Source organism: Nerophis ophidion, linkage group LG02 (genome assembly GCF_033978795.1).
Source record: "Nerophis ophidion isolate RoL-2023_Sa linkage group LG02, RoL_Noph_v1.0, whole genome shotgun sequence".
Lineage (NCBI taxonomy): Eukaryota > Metazoa > Chordata > Actinopteri > Syngnathiformes > Syngnathidae > Nerophis > Nerophis ophidion.
In genome coordinates, this window is record NC_084612.1 from 52,743,763 (window position 1) to 52,761,293 (window position 17,531).

General features: G+C 45.6%; 1 protein-coding gene across 2 annotated transcripts in view; it reads left to right on the forward strand.

Moving 5' to 3' along the window:
• Positions 1-17,531, forward strand: part of alpl (alkaline phosphatase, biomineralization associated) — an 86,905-nt gene that overhangs the window by 30,160 nt on the left and 39,214 nt on the right. For both annotated transcript variants that reach the window (XM_061886352.1, XM_061886361.1), the window contains one exon: positions 17,134-17,269. In XM_061886352.1, the coding sequence (XP_061742336.1) occupies positions 17,191-17,269 (79 nt within the window). In that variant the 5' untranslated portion in view covers positions 17,134-17,190. The remainder of the gene's footprint in view (positions 1-17,133; positions 17,270-17,531) is intronic.

A 17,531-nucleotide genomic window follows, 5' to 3' on the forward strand; every position in this document is an offset into this window, starting at 1 on the left:
AATCCAATTCCAGAACCAAACCTGACCCAGCAACACTCAGAACAGCTATTAAAAATATAGCTATAAACAGAGCTATTGAGAGGACACACAAACACGACACAGAACAATACAAAAGTAGTGAAACAAAATAGAATATTATCAACAACAGTATCAATACCAGTAACAATTTCAACATAGCAGTGATTAAAAATCCCTCATTGACATTTTCATTAGACATTTATAAAAAAATAAATAAATAAATAAAAACGAACAATAGTGTCAGAGTAGCTTACACTTGCATCACATCTCATAAGCTTGACAACACACTGTGTCCAATATTTTCACACATAAAAATCAGTCATATTTTTATTTCATTTAATAGTTATGTCGGTTTTTGATACAGGGCATGTTCAATGTTGGTTTCCGGCCATGCCGCTTACGTGGAGTGATTTCTCCAGATTCTCTGAACCTTTTGATGATATTATGGACCGTAGATGTTGAAATCCCTCAATTCCTTGCAATTGCACTTGGACAAACGTTGCTCCTAAACTGTTTGACTATTTGCTCACGCAGTTGTGGACAAAGGGGTGTACTTCGCTCCATCCTTTCTTGTTAAAGACTGAGCATTTTTGGGGAAACTGTTTTTATACCCAATCATGGCACGAACCTGTTCCCAATTAGCCTGCACACCTGTAGGATGTCCCAAATAAGTGTTTGATGAGCATTCCTCAACTCCAGAATGTTTTAGTGTGTAAGCCAGGGCAAGTTTGCTGCCAGAGTGTTTTAGTGAGTAAGCCAGGGCAAGATTGCTGCCAGAGTGTTTTAGTGTTCAAGCCAGGGCAAGTTAGCATTGGGGGCAAATAGAGCAGTGCCCCAAACAATTCAGCAGATGTAAAAAAAAGAAATCAATGAAATAGTGGCACACTCAGTAGGTAACCTGCTCTTCTTCTCCACGTCCTTGCATAAACGTGTTTTCCATTTCTTTTCTTTTTACTTTTAAAAAACTTCCTCTCAGCTGGAACGGCACAGCTGCTCTGTGAACATCGGCGTCAGGAATTTTTTGGTTGCTGGAATCTCTATTTCTTGGAACTAGTGCTTTAATATATTTAATCTACACTGTTACCACGTCAGTAAACACACAATATTAGGTCAAAGTTTGCTTACTAAAAAGTAAGTACATGATATACAAAGCAATAATATACAAAACAATACGATTTAAATGATAAAAAGTACCAAATTGTTCATAAAAAAATCAGGCTTTTGTTTGCAATGTCGGTCAAAAATTTGTCCTCTCATTAAGTGATGAATTTATGAGGGTCATTTTGGTCCATTTCAGCTGTAAATAACAATATATATATATATATATATATATATATATATATATATATATATATATATATATATATATATATATATATACAAACCCCGTTTCCGTATGAGTTGTCAAATTGCGTTTCCAGTATGCTTCTTTCAACATTTTGGGTTGCCGAGCCCTGCCCTAAAATGTAAAAAAAAAAAAAAACATTTTTTGCGTTTACATTTCATTGACTAATAATGCAGTAGAAGAGCCAGAGGTGGGTGGAGTACACAAAAACTGTACTCAAGTAAGAGTAGCTTTACTTTGGAATAATAAGACTCAAGTCAAAGTAAAAAGTTGTAAGTATTTCGTAGAAAAACTACTCAAATACTGAGTAACTTGTGATTAATATAGTAGGAGGGTCAACAACCCGCGGCTCTCGAGCTGCTCCGCCCTAGTGGCTCCGTGGAGCTTTTTCAAAAATGGAAAAGAATGGGGGGGAAATATATTTGTTGTTTTATTAATGTTTCTGTAGGAGGACTAACATAACACAAACCTTCTTAATCGTTAGAACTACCACTGTTTAATATTTTTGTGTTTATGCCTCACTATTTGGCCAGTACCGTTTTGTCCTTCTAATTTTGGCGGTTCTTTAACCCATCGTAGTTTGTGTACATATACAATTTTCTCCGTCGCTGCTACAGAAGGACGTGTTTTATACCAATCCTTCTTCGTCTCATTTTGTCCACCAAACCTTTCATGCTGTGCGTGAATGCACTAAGGTGAGCTTTGTTTATGTTACTGACTTGCATGCAGTGCTAGTAATCCATGCTAACATGCTATTTAGGCTACCTGTGTGTACATATTGCATCATTACGCCTCGTTTGTAGGTATATTTGAGATTATATTAATTTCCTTTACTTATGTCCTCTGTGTATTTAATTTATATTTGCATGTCTCATGACATTATCTGTATGTAGTATTGGCTGCATTTCTGATTGTGTGCCATGTTGTTCCAGACCACAGCAAATGCAGCTTGCAAAGATTGTAATAAATGCATTAGAAGAAGACAGACTGTCCTTTCCTTTAACTTGGACACACACATCTATACCTTAAGCAGTTTCAAGCCAGAAATTTCCAGGCGTTATCTCAACCCCTGAGACACTAACTTAATGTGTTACCTTTATTATAACACTTATGTAAGGCTTTTAACTTTTTGTGGCTCAAGACAAATTATTTTTTTTGTATTTTTGGTCCGATATGGCTCTTTCAACATGTTGGGTTGCCGAGCCCTGATACAGTAGATCTATTTTTTAATGGTTCTTAGACTACAGCTTCTGTCCGTGTGTGAGTGTGTGTGTGTGTGTGTGTGTGTGTGTGTGTGTGTGTGTGTGCGTGTGTGTGTGTGCGTGTGTTTAAAAAAAACATAACATTCATATATCATTTATTGCAGCATGTTTTCTCTAGTTGGTCGTGGAATTGATTTACTAGTTTAAAGGTAATCATTGAAGATTTTGTTGCTGCCTTGTGTGATGTCATGTCACCGTTTACCGTCAATACCATTCCATGTACTAAATGAGTCTGATTGTCAAATAATTCAGTTTCACAGCTACATGTGAACTTCTAGTTTTCATGCTCTTGTCTGTAATGTGACTGATGGCCATACGATTAGCAGGCAGTCACGCCACAACCAAATATGTCTGATTAGCACATAAGTCAACAACATCAACAAAACTCACCTTTGTGATTTCGTTGACTTTATCGTAGCAAATGCATCTGCAGGTTATCCATACATTTCTGTGCCATGTCTGTCATCGCCGTTAAAATGTGGAGACACTCCAGCACATTCAATGGGGGTCTGGCGGCAGACACTTTCGCATCTTCGGGCCAGTGGTGCAACTTGAATCCCTCCCTGTTAGTGTTGTTACACTCTCTGACAACACACCGGCGAGGCATGATGTCTCCAAGGTCCCAAAAATAGTCAAAAAAACTGAAAATAACAGAGCTTAGACCCAGTGTTTGCAATGTGTTGAAAATAAAAATGGCGGCTGTATTACCTCGGTGATGTCACGTTCTGACGTCATCGCCACAGAGCGATGAACAGAAAGGCGTTTAATTCGCCAAAATTCACCCATTTAGAGTTCGGAAATCGGTTAAAAAAATATATGGTCTTTTTTCTGCAACATCAAGGTAATTATTGACGCTTACATAGGTCTGGTGATAATATTCCCCTTTAAAAGTCCTATACTACAAAACTTGATGTGTCTATATTAGATATTATCCTACGATCAAAATAACGTTACAAGTCCTATATAACTGTTATAATGAAGACAACACATGATGTAAGTGTCTATATTTGTTATATTAGCCTACTATCAAAATTACTTTAAAAGCCTTATATAAGTGTTATAATGAAGACAAAACTTGATGTAAGCTATTACTTGTCATGTCTGTAAATCAGGTTTATGTTTGGTCATGTTCTGTTTTGTTTTTGGACTCTTGCTTCACATTTTGCACTTCCTTTTTTTGTTTGTTTCCATGCCAACCCATTAGTTTCCACCTGGTCCCCTTAGTCACGCCCCGATCCTCAGCCTCTCACACCTGGTTCTAATTACCACAGCAGTATTTAAGTCATTTGTTTTCCTTTCCTCGGCCTGGCTTCTTTACCTACTGGACTGTGTTGAATACTCATGACCACGCACCTACCTTTCCTTGCCGGACCCTCATGCTTTGCCACGCTGTTTGTTTGACCACGCCACGTAAGATTTCTTTGTTTATATGCCTCAGTGCTAGTTTTTGGTTTGCAATGTGCCTTTTATAGTATCTTCTGTTTGTTTTGTATATAGTATTGCCATTGTGCTGTTTTTGATCTAAGTTTTAGCATAGATTATTATCCGCCATCGAGCGTGCTTTTTGTTTTGCCTTATTTATTGTATTTTGAATATAAATAAAAACCATGTACTTACATTCACGTCTCGCCCGTTCGAATCATCCTTTGCGTAGAAGAAGCGAAATAAAGCCATGTCACAGTCCTGACAAGAGAAGCCACCATATTAGCTTCTTCGCAGGAGATTTCGACGAGGCGTCTTTGGCGGTGCTGAGCGCGATGGAGGAAACACGGCGCTACTCTTCCCTCGCGCAAAGAGGTTTGACGTTGGAGCCAAAGGGTGAAGAAGTACCCATAGACTTCGCCTGGCCCGAAGATGACGCCATGTTGGCTTGCCGGAAGCGCCGTTCTCGACGGAGGACGGCAGGGAAGGCTTCCAGGTGCAGACAGGAAGCGCTGCGCCAGCAAGCTCCTCCCACTCAGGGCGGAAGTGGACCGCATGCTCCTCAGACTTGCCAGGACAACGTCACGCCACCGTCAACAGACATCACAGACCAGGATCTTTTTTTTCTAATCTTTCTCAGTTAATCACCCGCCTCCATCAGAAGATTCAAACCCCATAACCATGATAAATTATTATCAAAAAATGTTGCGCAACAGATCACAGCAATCATAGCCATCCAAGGTTCATGCCACGCCCCCCAAGACTCAAGCCCCCCCCAAGCCACAATTTTTTTTTTTCAGATAATCAAACCAAGACAACAAAAGAAAGACAATATGGACAATTTAAAGGGGAGGATTCTGCCCTCCTCCTCACCGTCCTCCGCCCTCCCCAAAAGACTATTCCAGATTATGGTGATAGTGTCTGGCAGCCACTCCTTTGGGGGGGGGGGGGGCTGGGGCTGAGAGCTTGTGGGTTGGTTCTGCCCGGTGCGGTTCCAAGCCACAGCGACCAGCACGTCCCCCACCTCCAGTTTTTCAGCCGGTTAAGCCGCAGCTTCCAGCTCCAAGACCAAGCCCACGTCCCCAAGACCAAGTCCACGTCCAGCTCCAAGAACAAGTCCACGTCCAAGTCCATGCCAAAGTCCAAGTCCAGCACCAAGTCCAAGACCAAGTCCGATGCTAGCACCAAGTTCAAGTCGAAGGCTAGCACCACGACCTGCTCCACGGCTAGCGCCACAACCAAGTCCACGGCTAGCACCGCGACCAAGTCCACGGCTAGCGCAACGACCTGCTCCACGTCAAAGTCCACGTCCACGTCAAAGTCCACGTCCACATCAAAGTCCTCGTCCACGTCAAAGTCCACGTCCACGGCTGGTACCAGTGCCAGCTTCACGAAGCCAAGCGCCGGCAGTGCCAGCTCCAAGACGCCAAACGCCGCCAGTGCCTGCTCCACGTCGCCAAGCGCCGCCAGTGTCAGTTCCACGTCGCCAAGCGCCGCCAGTGTCAGCTCCACGTGGCCTAGCGCCGCCAGTGTCAGCTCCACGTCGCCAAGCGCCGCCAGTGTCAGCTCCACGTAGCCAAGCACCGCCAGTGTCAGCTCTACGTAGCCAAGCGCCGCCAGTGGCAGCTCCACATCGCCAAGCGCCGCCAGTGGCAGCTCCACATCGCCAAGCGCCGCCAGTGGCAGCTCCACGTCGCCAAGCGCCGCCAGTGGCAGCTCCACGTCGACCGCCAAGCCCAAGTCCAAGTCGACCGCCAAGCCCAAGTCCAAGTTGACCGCCAAGCCCAAGTCCAAGTTGACCGCCAAGCCCAAGTCCAAGTCGACCGCTAAGCCCAAGTCCAAGTCGACCGCCAAGCCCAAGTCCAAGTCGACCGCCAAGCCCAAGTCCAAGTCGACCGCCAAGTCCACGCCGACTGCCAAGCCCAAGTCCACGCCAACCGCCAAGCCCAATTCCAAGTCGACCGCCAGTGCCTGCTCCACGTCGCCAAGCGCCGCCAGTGTTAGTTCCACGTCGCCAAGCGCCGCCAGTGTAAGCTCCACGTAGCCAAGCGCCGCCATTGTCAGCTCCACGTAGCCAAGCGCCGCCAGTGTCAGCTCCACGTAGCTAAGCGCCGCCGTGTGACAGCTCCACGTAGCCAAGCGCCGCCGTGTGACAGCTCCACGTAGCCAAGCGCCGCCGGTGTCAGCTCCACGTAGCCAAGCGCCGCCAGTGTCAGCTCCACGTCGCCAAGCGCCGCCAGTGTCAGCTCCACGTCACCAAGCGCCGCCAGTGTTAGCTCCACATCGCCAAGCGCCGCCAGTGGCAGCTCCATGTCGCCAAGCGCCGCCAGTGGCAGCTCCACGTCGCCAAGCGCCGCCAGTGGAAGCTCCACGTCGACCGCCAAGCCCAAGTCCAAGTCGACCGCCAAGCCCAAGTCCAAGTTGACCGCCAAGCCCAAGTCCAAGTTGACCGCCAAGCCCAAGTCCAAGTCGACCGCCAAGCCCAAGTCCAAGTCGACCGCCAAGTCCACGCCGACCGCCAAGCCCAAGTCCACGCCAACCGCCAAGCCCAAGTCCAAGTCGACCGCCAAGCCTAAGTCCACGCCGACCGCAAACGCCTGCCACGATGACGACTTGCCCGCCTCCTTGTTGGCCACGGATGTGGCTGCTACGTGGGCGTCCATCGTGGGCACCGACCTCCTCGTCGGCTACGGATGTGGCCACTATGTGGTCGTCCGCCACGCCAAGGGTGCCGACCTCCTCGTTGGCCACTACGTGGTCGTCCGCCATGCCAAGGGGGTCGGCCACGGATATGGCCGTTCCCGGGTCGCCCACCTCGGTCCTCCACGCGTCGCCGTCACCTGACTCTGCCCCGTTCGATAAGGTGACACGTGGTTTTGCGATCCACCGCCATGTCCCCCTCCCGCCCTCCCATGACTTTTGATCATAGTTTATTTTTTTGGGACATCTGGAATATGTCATTAATAGAGGGGTACTGTCATGTCTGTAAATAAGGTTTATGTTTGGTCATGTTCTGTTTTGTTTTTGGACTCTTGCTTCACATTTTGCACTTCCTGGTTTTGTTTGTTTCCATGCCAACCCATTAGTTTCCACCTGGTCCCCTTAGTCACGCCCCGATCCTCAGCCTCTCACACCTGGTTCTAATTACCACAGCAGTATTTAAGTCATTTGTTTTCCTTTCTTCGGCCTGGCTTCTTTACCTACTGGACTGTGTTGAATACTCATGACCACGCACATACCTTTCCTTGCCGGACCCTCATGCTTTGCCACGCTGTTTGTTTGACCACGCCACGTAAGATTTCTTTGTTTATATGCCTCAGTGCTAGTTTTTGGTTTGCCATGTGCCTTTTATAGTATCTTCTGTTTGTTTTGTATATAGTATTGCCATTGTGCTGTTTTTGATCTAAGTTTTAGCATAGATTATTATCCGCCTTCGAGCGTGCTTTTTGTTTTGCCTTATTCATTGTATTTTGAGTATAAATAAAAACCATGTTCTTACATTCACGTCTCGCCCGTTCAAATCATCCTTTGCGTAGAAGAAGCAAAATAAAGCCATGTCACAGTCCTGACATTACTTTTATTATTATTTATTATTATATTAGCCTACTATTAAAATGACTTAGCTTAAATATTGTGTACCAACAAACGGGGCATAATGATTTAATATGTACACATAGCTAGCCTAAAAAGCTTGATTAGCACTCCAACAAGTCAATAACATCAACAAAGTTCACCTTTGTGGCATTCACGCACAGTATAAAATGTTTGGTGGGCAAAATGAAACAAAGAAGGAGGGCCATAAAATACATTGTTCTGTGGCAGCGTCGGAGAAAGTTCTACATGTAAACAAACTGTTGCGTCACTGTCCACACGACTACGGTAGTTCAAGGACCGCTGAAATTAGTAGGAAAAAACGGTGCACGCCAAATACTCTCAACAGTGAAGGATGTTTAATATAAACAGTGGGATTTCGCTTCCCTGGATGACACGATGTCGGATATTTCCAAAAAGAATTTGAAACGTGGACTCGTTAGACCACAGAACACTTTTCAACTTTGCATCAGTCCATCTTAGATGATCTCGGGCCCAGAGAAGCCGGCGGCGTTTCTGGATGTTGTTGATAAATGACTTTTGCTTTGCAGAGTAGAGCTTTAACTGCCACTTACAGATGTATCGACCAACTGTATTTAGTGACAGTGGTTTTCTGAAGTGTTCTGAGCCCATGTGGTGATATTCTTTAGAGATTGATGTTGTTGTTTTTTGTTTGTTTGTTTGTTTTTATTTATTTTTTTAATCAAATCCAACAAAATTATACACGGCAATACCATAACAATGCAATCCAATTCCAGAACCAAACCTGACCCAGCAATACTCAGAACAGCTATTAAAAACATAGCTATAAACAGAGCTATTGAGAGGACACACAAACACGACACAGAACAATACAAAAGTAGTGAAACAAAATAGAATATTATCAACAACAGTATCAATACCAGTAACAATTTCAACATAGCAGTGATTAAAAATCCCTCATTGACATTTTCATTAGACATTTATAAAAAAAAAAAAATAAATAAATAAAAACGAACAATAGTGTCAGAGTAGCTTACACTTGCATCACATCTCATAAGCTTGACAACACACTGTGTCCAATATTTTCACACATAAAAATCAGTCATATTTTTATTTCATTTAATAGTTATGTCGGTTTTTGATACAGGGCATGTTCAATGTTGGTTTCCGGCCATGCCGCTTACGTGGAGTGATTTCTCCAGATTCTCTGAACCTTTTGATGATATTATGGACCGTAGATGTTGAAATCCCTCAATTCCTTGCAATTGCACTTGGACAAACGTTGTTCCTAAACTGTTTGACTATTTGCTCACGCAGTTGTGGACAAAGGGGTGTACTTCGCTCCATCCTTTCTTGTTAAAGACTGAGCATTTTTGGGGAAACTGTTTTTATACCCAATCATGGCACGAACCTGTTCCCAATTAGCCTGCACACCTGTAGGATGTCCCAAATAAGTGTTTGATGAGCATTCCTCAACTCCAGAATGTTTTAGTGTGTAAGCCAGGGCAAGTTTGCTGCCAGAGTGTTTTAGTGAGTAAGCCAGGGCAAGATTGCTGCCAGAGTGTTTTAGTGTTCAAGCCAGGGCAAGTTAGCATTGGGGGCAAATAGAGCAGTGCCCCCAAACAATTCAGCAGATGTAAAATAAAGAAATCAATGAAATAGTGGCACACTCAGTAGGTAACCTGCTCTTCTTCTCCACGTCCTTGCATAAACGTGTTTTCCATTTCTTTTCTTTTTACTTTTAAAAAACTTCCTCTCAGCTGGAACGGCACAGCTGCTCTGTGAACATCGGCGTCAGGAATTTTTTGGTTGCTGGAATCTCTATTTCTTGGAACTAGTGCTTTAATATATTTAATCTACACTGTTACCACGTCAGTAAACACACAATATTAGGTCAAAGTTTGCTTACTAAAAAGTATGTACATGATATACAAAGCAATAACATACAAAACAATACGATTTAAATGATAAAAAGTACCAAATTGTTCATAAAAAAATCAGGCTTTTGTTTGCAATGTCGGTCAAAAATTTGTCCTCTCATTAAGTGATGAATTTATGAGGGTCATTTTGGTCCATTTCAGCTGTAAATAACAATATAAATATATATGTATATATATATATATATATACATATATATATATATATATATATATATATATATATATATATATATCCAACCCCGTTTCCGTATGAGTTGTCAAATTGCGTTTCCAGTATGCTTCTTTCAACATTTTGGGTTGCCGAGCCCTGCCCTAAAATGTAAAAAAAAAACAAACAAACATTTTTTGCGTTTACATTTCATTGACTAATAATGCAGTAGAAGAGCCAGAGGTGGGTGGAGTACACAAAAACTGTACTCAAGTAAGAGTAGCTTTACTTTGGAATAATATGACTCAAGTCAAAGTAAAACGTTGTAAGTATTTCGTAGAAAAACTACTCAAATACTGAGTAACTTGTGATTAATATAGTAGGAGGGTCAACAACCCGCGGCTCTCGAGCTGCTCCGCCCTAGTGGCTCCGTGGAGCTTTTTCAAAAATGGAAAAAAATGGGGGGAAATATATTTGTTGTTTTATTAATGTTTCTGTAGGAGGACTAACATAACACAAACCTTCTTAATCGTTAGAACTACCACTGTTTAATATTTTTGTGTTTATGCCTCACTATTTGGCCAGTACTGTTTTGTCCTTCTAATTTTGGCGGTTCTTTAACCCATCGTAGTTTGTGTACATGTACAATTTTCTCCGTCGCTGCTACAGAAGGACGTGTTTTATACCAATCCTTCTTTGTCTCATTTTGTCCACCAAACCTTTCATGCTGTGCGTGAATGCACTAAGGTGAGCTTTGTTTATGTTACTGACTTGCATGCAGTGCTAGTAATCCATGCTAACATGCTATTTAGGCTACCTGTGTGTACATATTGCATCATTACGCCTCGTTTGTAGGTATATTTGAGATTATATTAATTTCCTTTACTTATGTCCTCTGTGTATTTAATTTATATTTGCATGTCTCATGACATTATCTGTATGTAGTATTGGCTGCATTTCTGATTGTGTGCCATGTTGTTCCAGACCACAGCAAATGCAGCTTGCAAAGATTGTAATAAATGCATTAGAAGAAGACAGACTGTCCTTTCCTTTAACTTGGACACACACATCTATACCTTAAGCAGTTTCAAGCCAGAAATTTCCAGGCGTTATCTCAACCCCTGAGACACTAACTTAATGTGTTACCTTTATTATAACACTTATGTAAGGCTTCTAACTTTTTGTGGCTCAAGACAAATTATTTTTTTTGTATTTTTGGTCCGATATGGGCCTTTCAACATGTTGGGTTGCCGAGCCCTGATGCAGTAGATCTATTTTTTAATGGTTCTTAGACTACAGCTTCTGTCCGTGTGTGTGAGTGTGTGTGTGTGTGTGTGTGTGTGTGTGTGTGTGTGTGTGTGTGTGTGTGTGTGTGTGTGCGTGTGTGTGTGTGTGTGTGCGTGTGTTTAAAAAAAACATAACATTCATATATCATTTATTGCAGCATGTTTTCTCTAGTTGGTCGTGGAATTGATTTACTAGTTTAAAAGTAATCATTGAAGATTTTGTTGCTGCCTTGTGTGATGTCATGTCACCGTTTACCGTCAATACCATTCCATGTACTAAATGAGTCTGATTGTCAAATAATTCAGTTTCACAGCTACATGTGAACTTCTAGTTTTCATGCTCTTGTCTGTAATGTGACTGATGGCCATACGATTAGCAGGCAGTCACGCCACAACCAAATATGTCTGATTAGCACATAAGTCAACAACATCAACAAAACTCACCTTCGTGATTTCGTTGACTTTATCGTTGCAAATGCATCTGCAGGTTATCCATACATTTCTGTGCCATGTCTGTCATCGCCGTTAAAATGTGGAGACACTCCAGCACATTCAATGGGGTCTGGCGGCAGACACTTTCGCATCTTCGGGCCAGTGGTGCAACTTGAATCCCTCCCTGTTAGTGTTGTTACACCCTCTGTCAACACACCGGCGAGGCATGATGTCTCCAAGGTTCCAAAAAATAGTCAAAAAAACTGAAAATAACAGAGCTTAGACCCGGTGTTTGCAATGTGTTGAAAATAAAAATGGCGGCTGTGTTACCTCGGTGATGTCACGTTCTGACGTCATCGCCACAGAGCGATAAACAGAAAGGCGTTTAATTCGCCAAAATTCACCCATTTAGAGTTCGGAAATCGGTTAAAAAAATATATGGTCTTTTTTCTGTAACATCAAGGTAATTATTGACCCTTACATAGGTCTGGTGATAATGTTCCCCTTTAAAAGTCCTATACTACAAAACTTGATGTGTCTATATTAGATATTATCCTACGATCAAAATAACGTTACAAGTCCTATATAACTGTTATAATGAAGACAACACATGATGTAAGTGTCTATATTAGTTATATTAGCCTACTATCAAAATTACTTTAAAAGCCTTATATAAGTGTTATAATGAAGACAAAACTTGATGTAAGCTATTACTTGTCATGTCTGTAAATCAGGTTTATGTTTGGTCATGTTCTGTTTTGTTTTTGGACTCTTGCTTCACATTTTGCACTTCCTGGTTTTGTTTGTTTCCATGCCAACCCATTAGTTTCCACCTGGTCCCCTTAGTCACGCCCCGATCCTCAGCCTCTCACACCTGGTTCTAATTACCACAGCAGTATTTAAGTCATTTGTTTTCCTTTCCTCGGCCTGGCTTCTTTACCTACTGGACTGTGTTGAATACTCATGACCAAGCACCTACCTTTCCTTGCCGGACCCTCATGCTTTGCCACGCTGTTTGTTTGACCACGCCACGTAAGATTTCTTTGTTTATATGCCTCAGTGCTAGTTTTTGGTTTGCCATGTGCCTTTTATAGTATCTTCTGTTTGTTTTGTATATAGTATTGCCATTGTGCTGTTTTTGATCTAAGTTTTAGCATAGATTATTATCCGCCATCGAGCGTGCTTTTTGTTTTGCCTTATTTATTGTATTTTGAATATAAATAAAAACCATGTACTTACATTCACGTCTCGCCCGTTCGAATCATCCTTTGCGTAGAAGAAGCGAAATAAAGCCATGTCACAGTCCTGACAAGAGAAGCCACCATATTAGCTTCTTCGCAGGAGATTTCGACGAGGCGTCTTTGGCGGTGCTGAGCGCGATGGAGGAAACACGGCGCTACTCTTCCCTCGCGCAAAGAGGTTTGACGTTGGGGCCAAAGGGTGAAAAAGTACCCATAGACTTCGCCTGGCCCGAAGATGACGCCATGTTGGCTTGCCGGAAGCGCCGCTCTCGACGGAGGACGGCAGGGAAGGCTTCCAGGTGCAGACAGGAAGCGCTGCGCCAGCAAGCTCCTCCCACTCAGGGCGGAAGTGGACCGCATGCTCCTCAGACTTGCCAGGACAACGTCACGCCACCGTCAACAGACATCACAGACCAGGATCTTTTTTTTCAAATCTTTCTCAGTTAATCACCCACCTCCATCAGAAGATTCAAACCCCACAACCATGATAAATTATTATCAAAAAATGTTGCGCAACAGATCACAGCAATCATAGCCATCCAAGGTTCATGCCACGCCCCCCAAGACTCAAGCCCCCCCCAAGCCACACATTTTTTTTTCAGATAATCAAACCAAGACAACAAAAGAAAGACAATATGGACAATTTAAAGGGGAGGATTCTGCCCTCCTCCTCACCGCCCTCCGCCCTCCCCAAAAGACTATTCCAGATTATGGTGATAGTGTCTGGCAGCCACTCCTTGAGGGTGGGTGGGGGGGGGGGGGTGGTGGGGTGGGGTGGGGGGGGGGGGGGGGGTTCTGCCCGGTGCGGTTCCAAGCCACAGCGACCAGCACGTCCCCCACCTCCAGTTTTTCAGCCGGTTAAGCCGCAGCTTCCAGTTCCAAGACCAAGTCCACGTCCAGCTCCAAGACCAAGTCCACGTCCAGCTCCAAGAACAAGTCCACGTCCACCTTCAAGTCCACGTCAAAGTCCAAGTCCACGTCCAAGTCCAAGTCCACGCCAAAGTCCAAGTCCAGCACCAAGTCCAAGACCAAGTCCGATGCTAGCACCAAGTTCAAGTCCAAGGCTAGCACCACGACCTGCTCCATGGCTAGCGCCACAACCAAGTCCACGGCTAGCACCGCAACCAAGTCCACGGCTAGCGCAACGACCTGCTCCACGTCAAAGTCCATGTCCACGTCAAAGTCCACGTCCACATCAAAGTCCTCGTCCACGTCAAAGTCCACGTCCACGGCTGGTACCAGTGCCAGCTTCACGAAGCCAAGCGCCGCCAGTGCCAGCTCCAAGACGCCAAGCGCCGCCAGTGTCAGCTCCACGTCGCCAAGCGCCGCCAGTGTCAGCTCCACGTAGCCAAGCGCCGCCAGTGGCAGATCTACGTAGCCAAGCGCCGCCAGTGTTAGCTCCACGTCGCCAAGCGCCGCCAGTGGCAGCTCCACGTCGCCAAGCGCCGCCAGTGGCAGCTCCACGTCGCCAAGCGCCGCCAGTGGCAGCTCCACGTCGACCGCCAAGCCCAAGTCCAAGTTGAACGCCAAGCCCAAGTCCAAGTCGACCGGCAAGCCCAAGTCCAAGTCGACCGCCAAGTCCACGCCGACCGCCAAGCCCAAGTCCACGCCAACTGCCAAGCCCAAGTCCAAGTCGACCGCCAGTGCCTGCTCCACGTCGCCAAGCGCCGCCAGTGTTAGTTCCACGTCGCCAAGCGCCGCCAGTGTCAGCTCCACGTGGCCAAGCGCCGCCAGTGTCAGCTCCACGTCGCCAAGCGCCGCCACGGTCAGCTCCACGTAGCCAAGCGCCGCCAGTGTCAGCTCCACGTAGCCAAGCGCCGCCAGTGTCAGCTCCACGTAGCCAAGCGCCGCCAGTGTCAGCTCCACGTGGCCAAGCGCCGCCAGTGTTAGTTCCACGTCGCCAAGCGCCGCCAGTGTCAGCTCCACGTGGCCAAGCGCCGCCAGTGTCAGCTCCACGTCGCCAAGCGCCGCCACGGTCAGCTCCACGTAGCCAAGCGCCGCCAGTGTCAGCTCCACGTAGCCAAGCGCCGTCAGTGTCAGCTCCACGTAGCCAAGCGCCGCCAGTGTCAGCTCCACGTAGCCAAGCGCCGCCAGTGTCAGCTCCACGTAGCCAAGCGCCGCCGTGTGACAGCTCCACGTAGCCAAGCGCCGCCGTGTGACAGCTCCACGTAGCCAAGCGCCGCCGGTGTCAGCTCCACGTAGCCAAGCGCCGCCGGTGTCAGCTCCACGTAGCCAAGCGCCGCCAGTGTCAGCTCCACGTCGCCAAGCGCCGCCAGTGTCAGCTCCACGTCGCCAAGCGCCGCCAGTGTCAGCTCCACGTCGCCAAGCGCCGCCAGTGTCAGCTCCACGTCGCCAAGCGCCGCCAGCGGCAGCTCCATGTCGCCAAGCGCCGCCAGTGGCAGCTCCACGTCGCCAAGCGCCGCCAGTGGCAGCTCCACGTCGACCGCCAAGCCCAAGTCCAAGTCGACCGCCAAGCCCAAGTCCAAGTTGACCGCCAAGCCCAAGTCCAAGTTGACCGCCAAGCCCAAGTCCAAGTCGACCGCCAAGCCCAAGTCCAAGTCGACCGCCAAGTCCACGCCGACCGCCAAGCCCAAGTCCACGCCAACCGCCAAGCCCAAGTCCAAGTCGACCGCCAAGCCTAAGTCCACGCCGACCGCCAACGCCTGCCACGATGACGACGTGCCCGCCTCCTTGTTGGCCACGGATGTGGCTGCTACGTGGGCGTCCATCACGCCAAGGGCACCGACTTCCTCGTCGGCTACGGATGTGGCCACTATGTGGTCGTCCGCCACGCCAAGGGTGCCGACCTCCTCGTTGGCCACTACGTGGTCGTCCGCCATGCCAAGGGGGTCAGCCACGGATATGGCCGTTCCCGAGTCGCCCACCTCGGTCCTCCACGCGTCGCCGTCACCTGACTCTGCCCCGTTCGATAAAGGGACACGTGGTTTTGCGATCCACCGCCATGTCCCCCTCCCGCCCTCCCATGACTTTTGATCATAGTTTATTTTTTTTGGACATCTGGAATGTCATTAATAGAGGGGTACTGTCATGTCTGTAAATCAGGTTTATGTTTGGTCATGTGCTGTTTTGTTTTTGGACTCTTGCTTCACATTTTGCACTTCCTGGTTTTGTTTGTTTCCATGCCAACCCATTAGTTTCCACCTGGTCCCCTTAGTCACGCCCCGATCCTCAGCCTCTCACACCTGGTTCTAATTACCACAGCAGTATTTAAGTCATTTGTTTTCCTTTCCTCGGCCTGGCTTCTTTACCTACTGGACTGTGTTGAATACTCATGACCACGTACATACCTTTCCTTGCCGGACCCTCATGCTTTGCCACGCTGTTTTTTTGACCACGCCACGTAAGATTTCTTTGTTTATATGCCTCAGTGCTAGTTTTTGGTTTGCCATGTGCCTTTTATAGTATCTTCTGTTTGTTTTGTATATAGTATTGCCATTGTGCTGTTTTTGATCTAAGTTTTAGCATAGATTATTATCCGCCTTCGAGCGTGCTTTTTGTTTTGCCTTATTCATTGTATTTTGAGTATAAATAAAAACCATGTACTTACATTCACGTCTTGCCCGTTCAAATCATCCTTTGCGTAGAAGAAGCGAAATAAAGCCATGTCACAGTCCTGACATTACTTTTATTATTATTTATTATTATATTAGCTATATTAGCCTACTATTAAAATGACTTAGCTTAAATATTGTGTACCAACAAACGGGGCATAATGATTTAATATATACACATAGCTAGCCTAAAAAGCTTGATTAGCACTCCAACAATTCAATAACATCAACAAAGTTCACCTTTGTGGCATTCACGCACTATAAAATGTTTGGTGGGCAAAATGAAACAAAGGAGGGCCATAAAATACATTGTTCTGTGGCAGCGTCGGAGAAAGTTCTACATGTAAACAAACTGTTGCGTCACTGTCCACACGACTACGGTAGTTCAAGGACCGCTGAAATTAGTAGGAAAAAACGGTGCACGCCAAATACTCTCAACAGTGAAGGATGTTTAATATAAACAGTGGGATTCCTAACATTTAGGAAGGTGTGCGTCATGTTTGTCCTCCTACAGAAACCATGTTCAAACAAAACTATGTTCATTTTCCCCTATTTTTTCCATTTTCATAGCCAGGGAGCCAATACAACGGTGCTAAATATTCCCGGCCTATCTTTATGTCTATCTACATCATAGATACCCATCCATCCCAAGCTGTAGATGTTGTGAGGCAGACAGGTTAAGTCAATATTTACTCCTGAGAATGAAGACTTAATCACACCTATCAACAGCATAGGCACACAAACATTACAAACATCTTCTGATGCTTCCGGCCCTTCTAGTTTCTGTTGTTTGCATAACTCCTTCAACTGGTAAGTCCCCTAGAGATGTTACAGACTGAGTGCATACAGTAATTCAAGAATTATAACCGCTTCATCTGTGTTCTCGCCCCGCAGACAAGCTTCCTCGCAGCCGCAGGATCCAGGAAGATAAATCAACGCTGAGACGACAACATGAAGTTAAAAGCGCAGCAACTCTTTATCATCTGCTGCTTCTTGTTTGCGGCGTGTTTGGGCCAAGTCAAATTTCCTGGTAAGGGATCTTTTGGAGTCACATGATCACTCACGGGTGGGGGGCATTTGAGGTTATAAGCATTTATTCAACTACATTTCCTGTGAGAATATATTTAGTTCTGCTTCGCACATCTATCCAGCTGTACGATTAAGAGTACAACCAAAAATGTCATGCAAAATAATTTGAACCGCAGCCATAGATGAAAAACGGAAATGGGACAGGGGTTCAGGTTTCGAATATCTGGCACAAGAAGGTTTATGGGATGTCACCACAGGTCAAA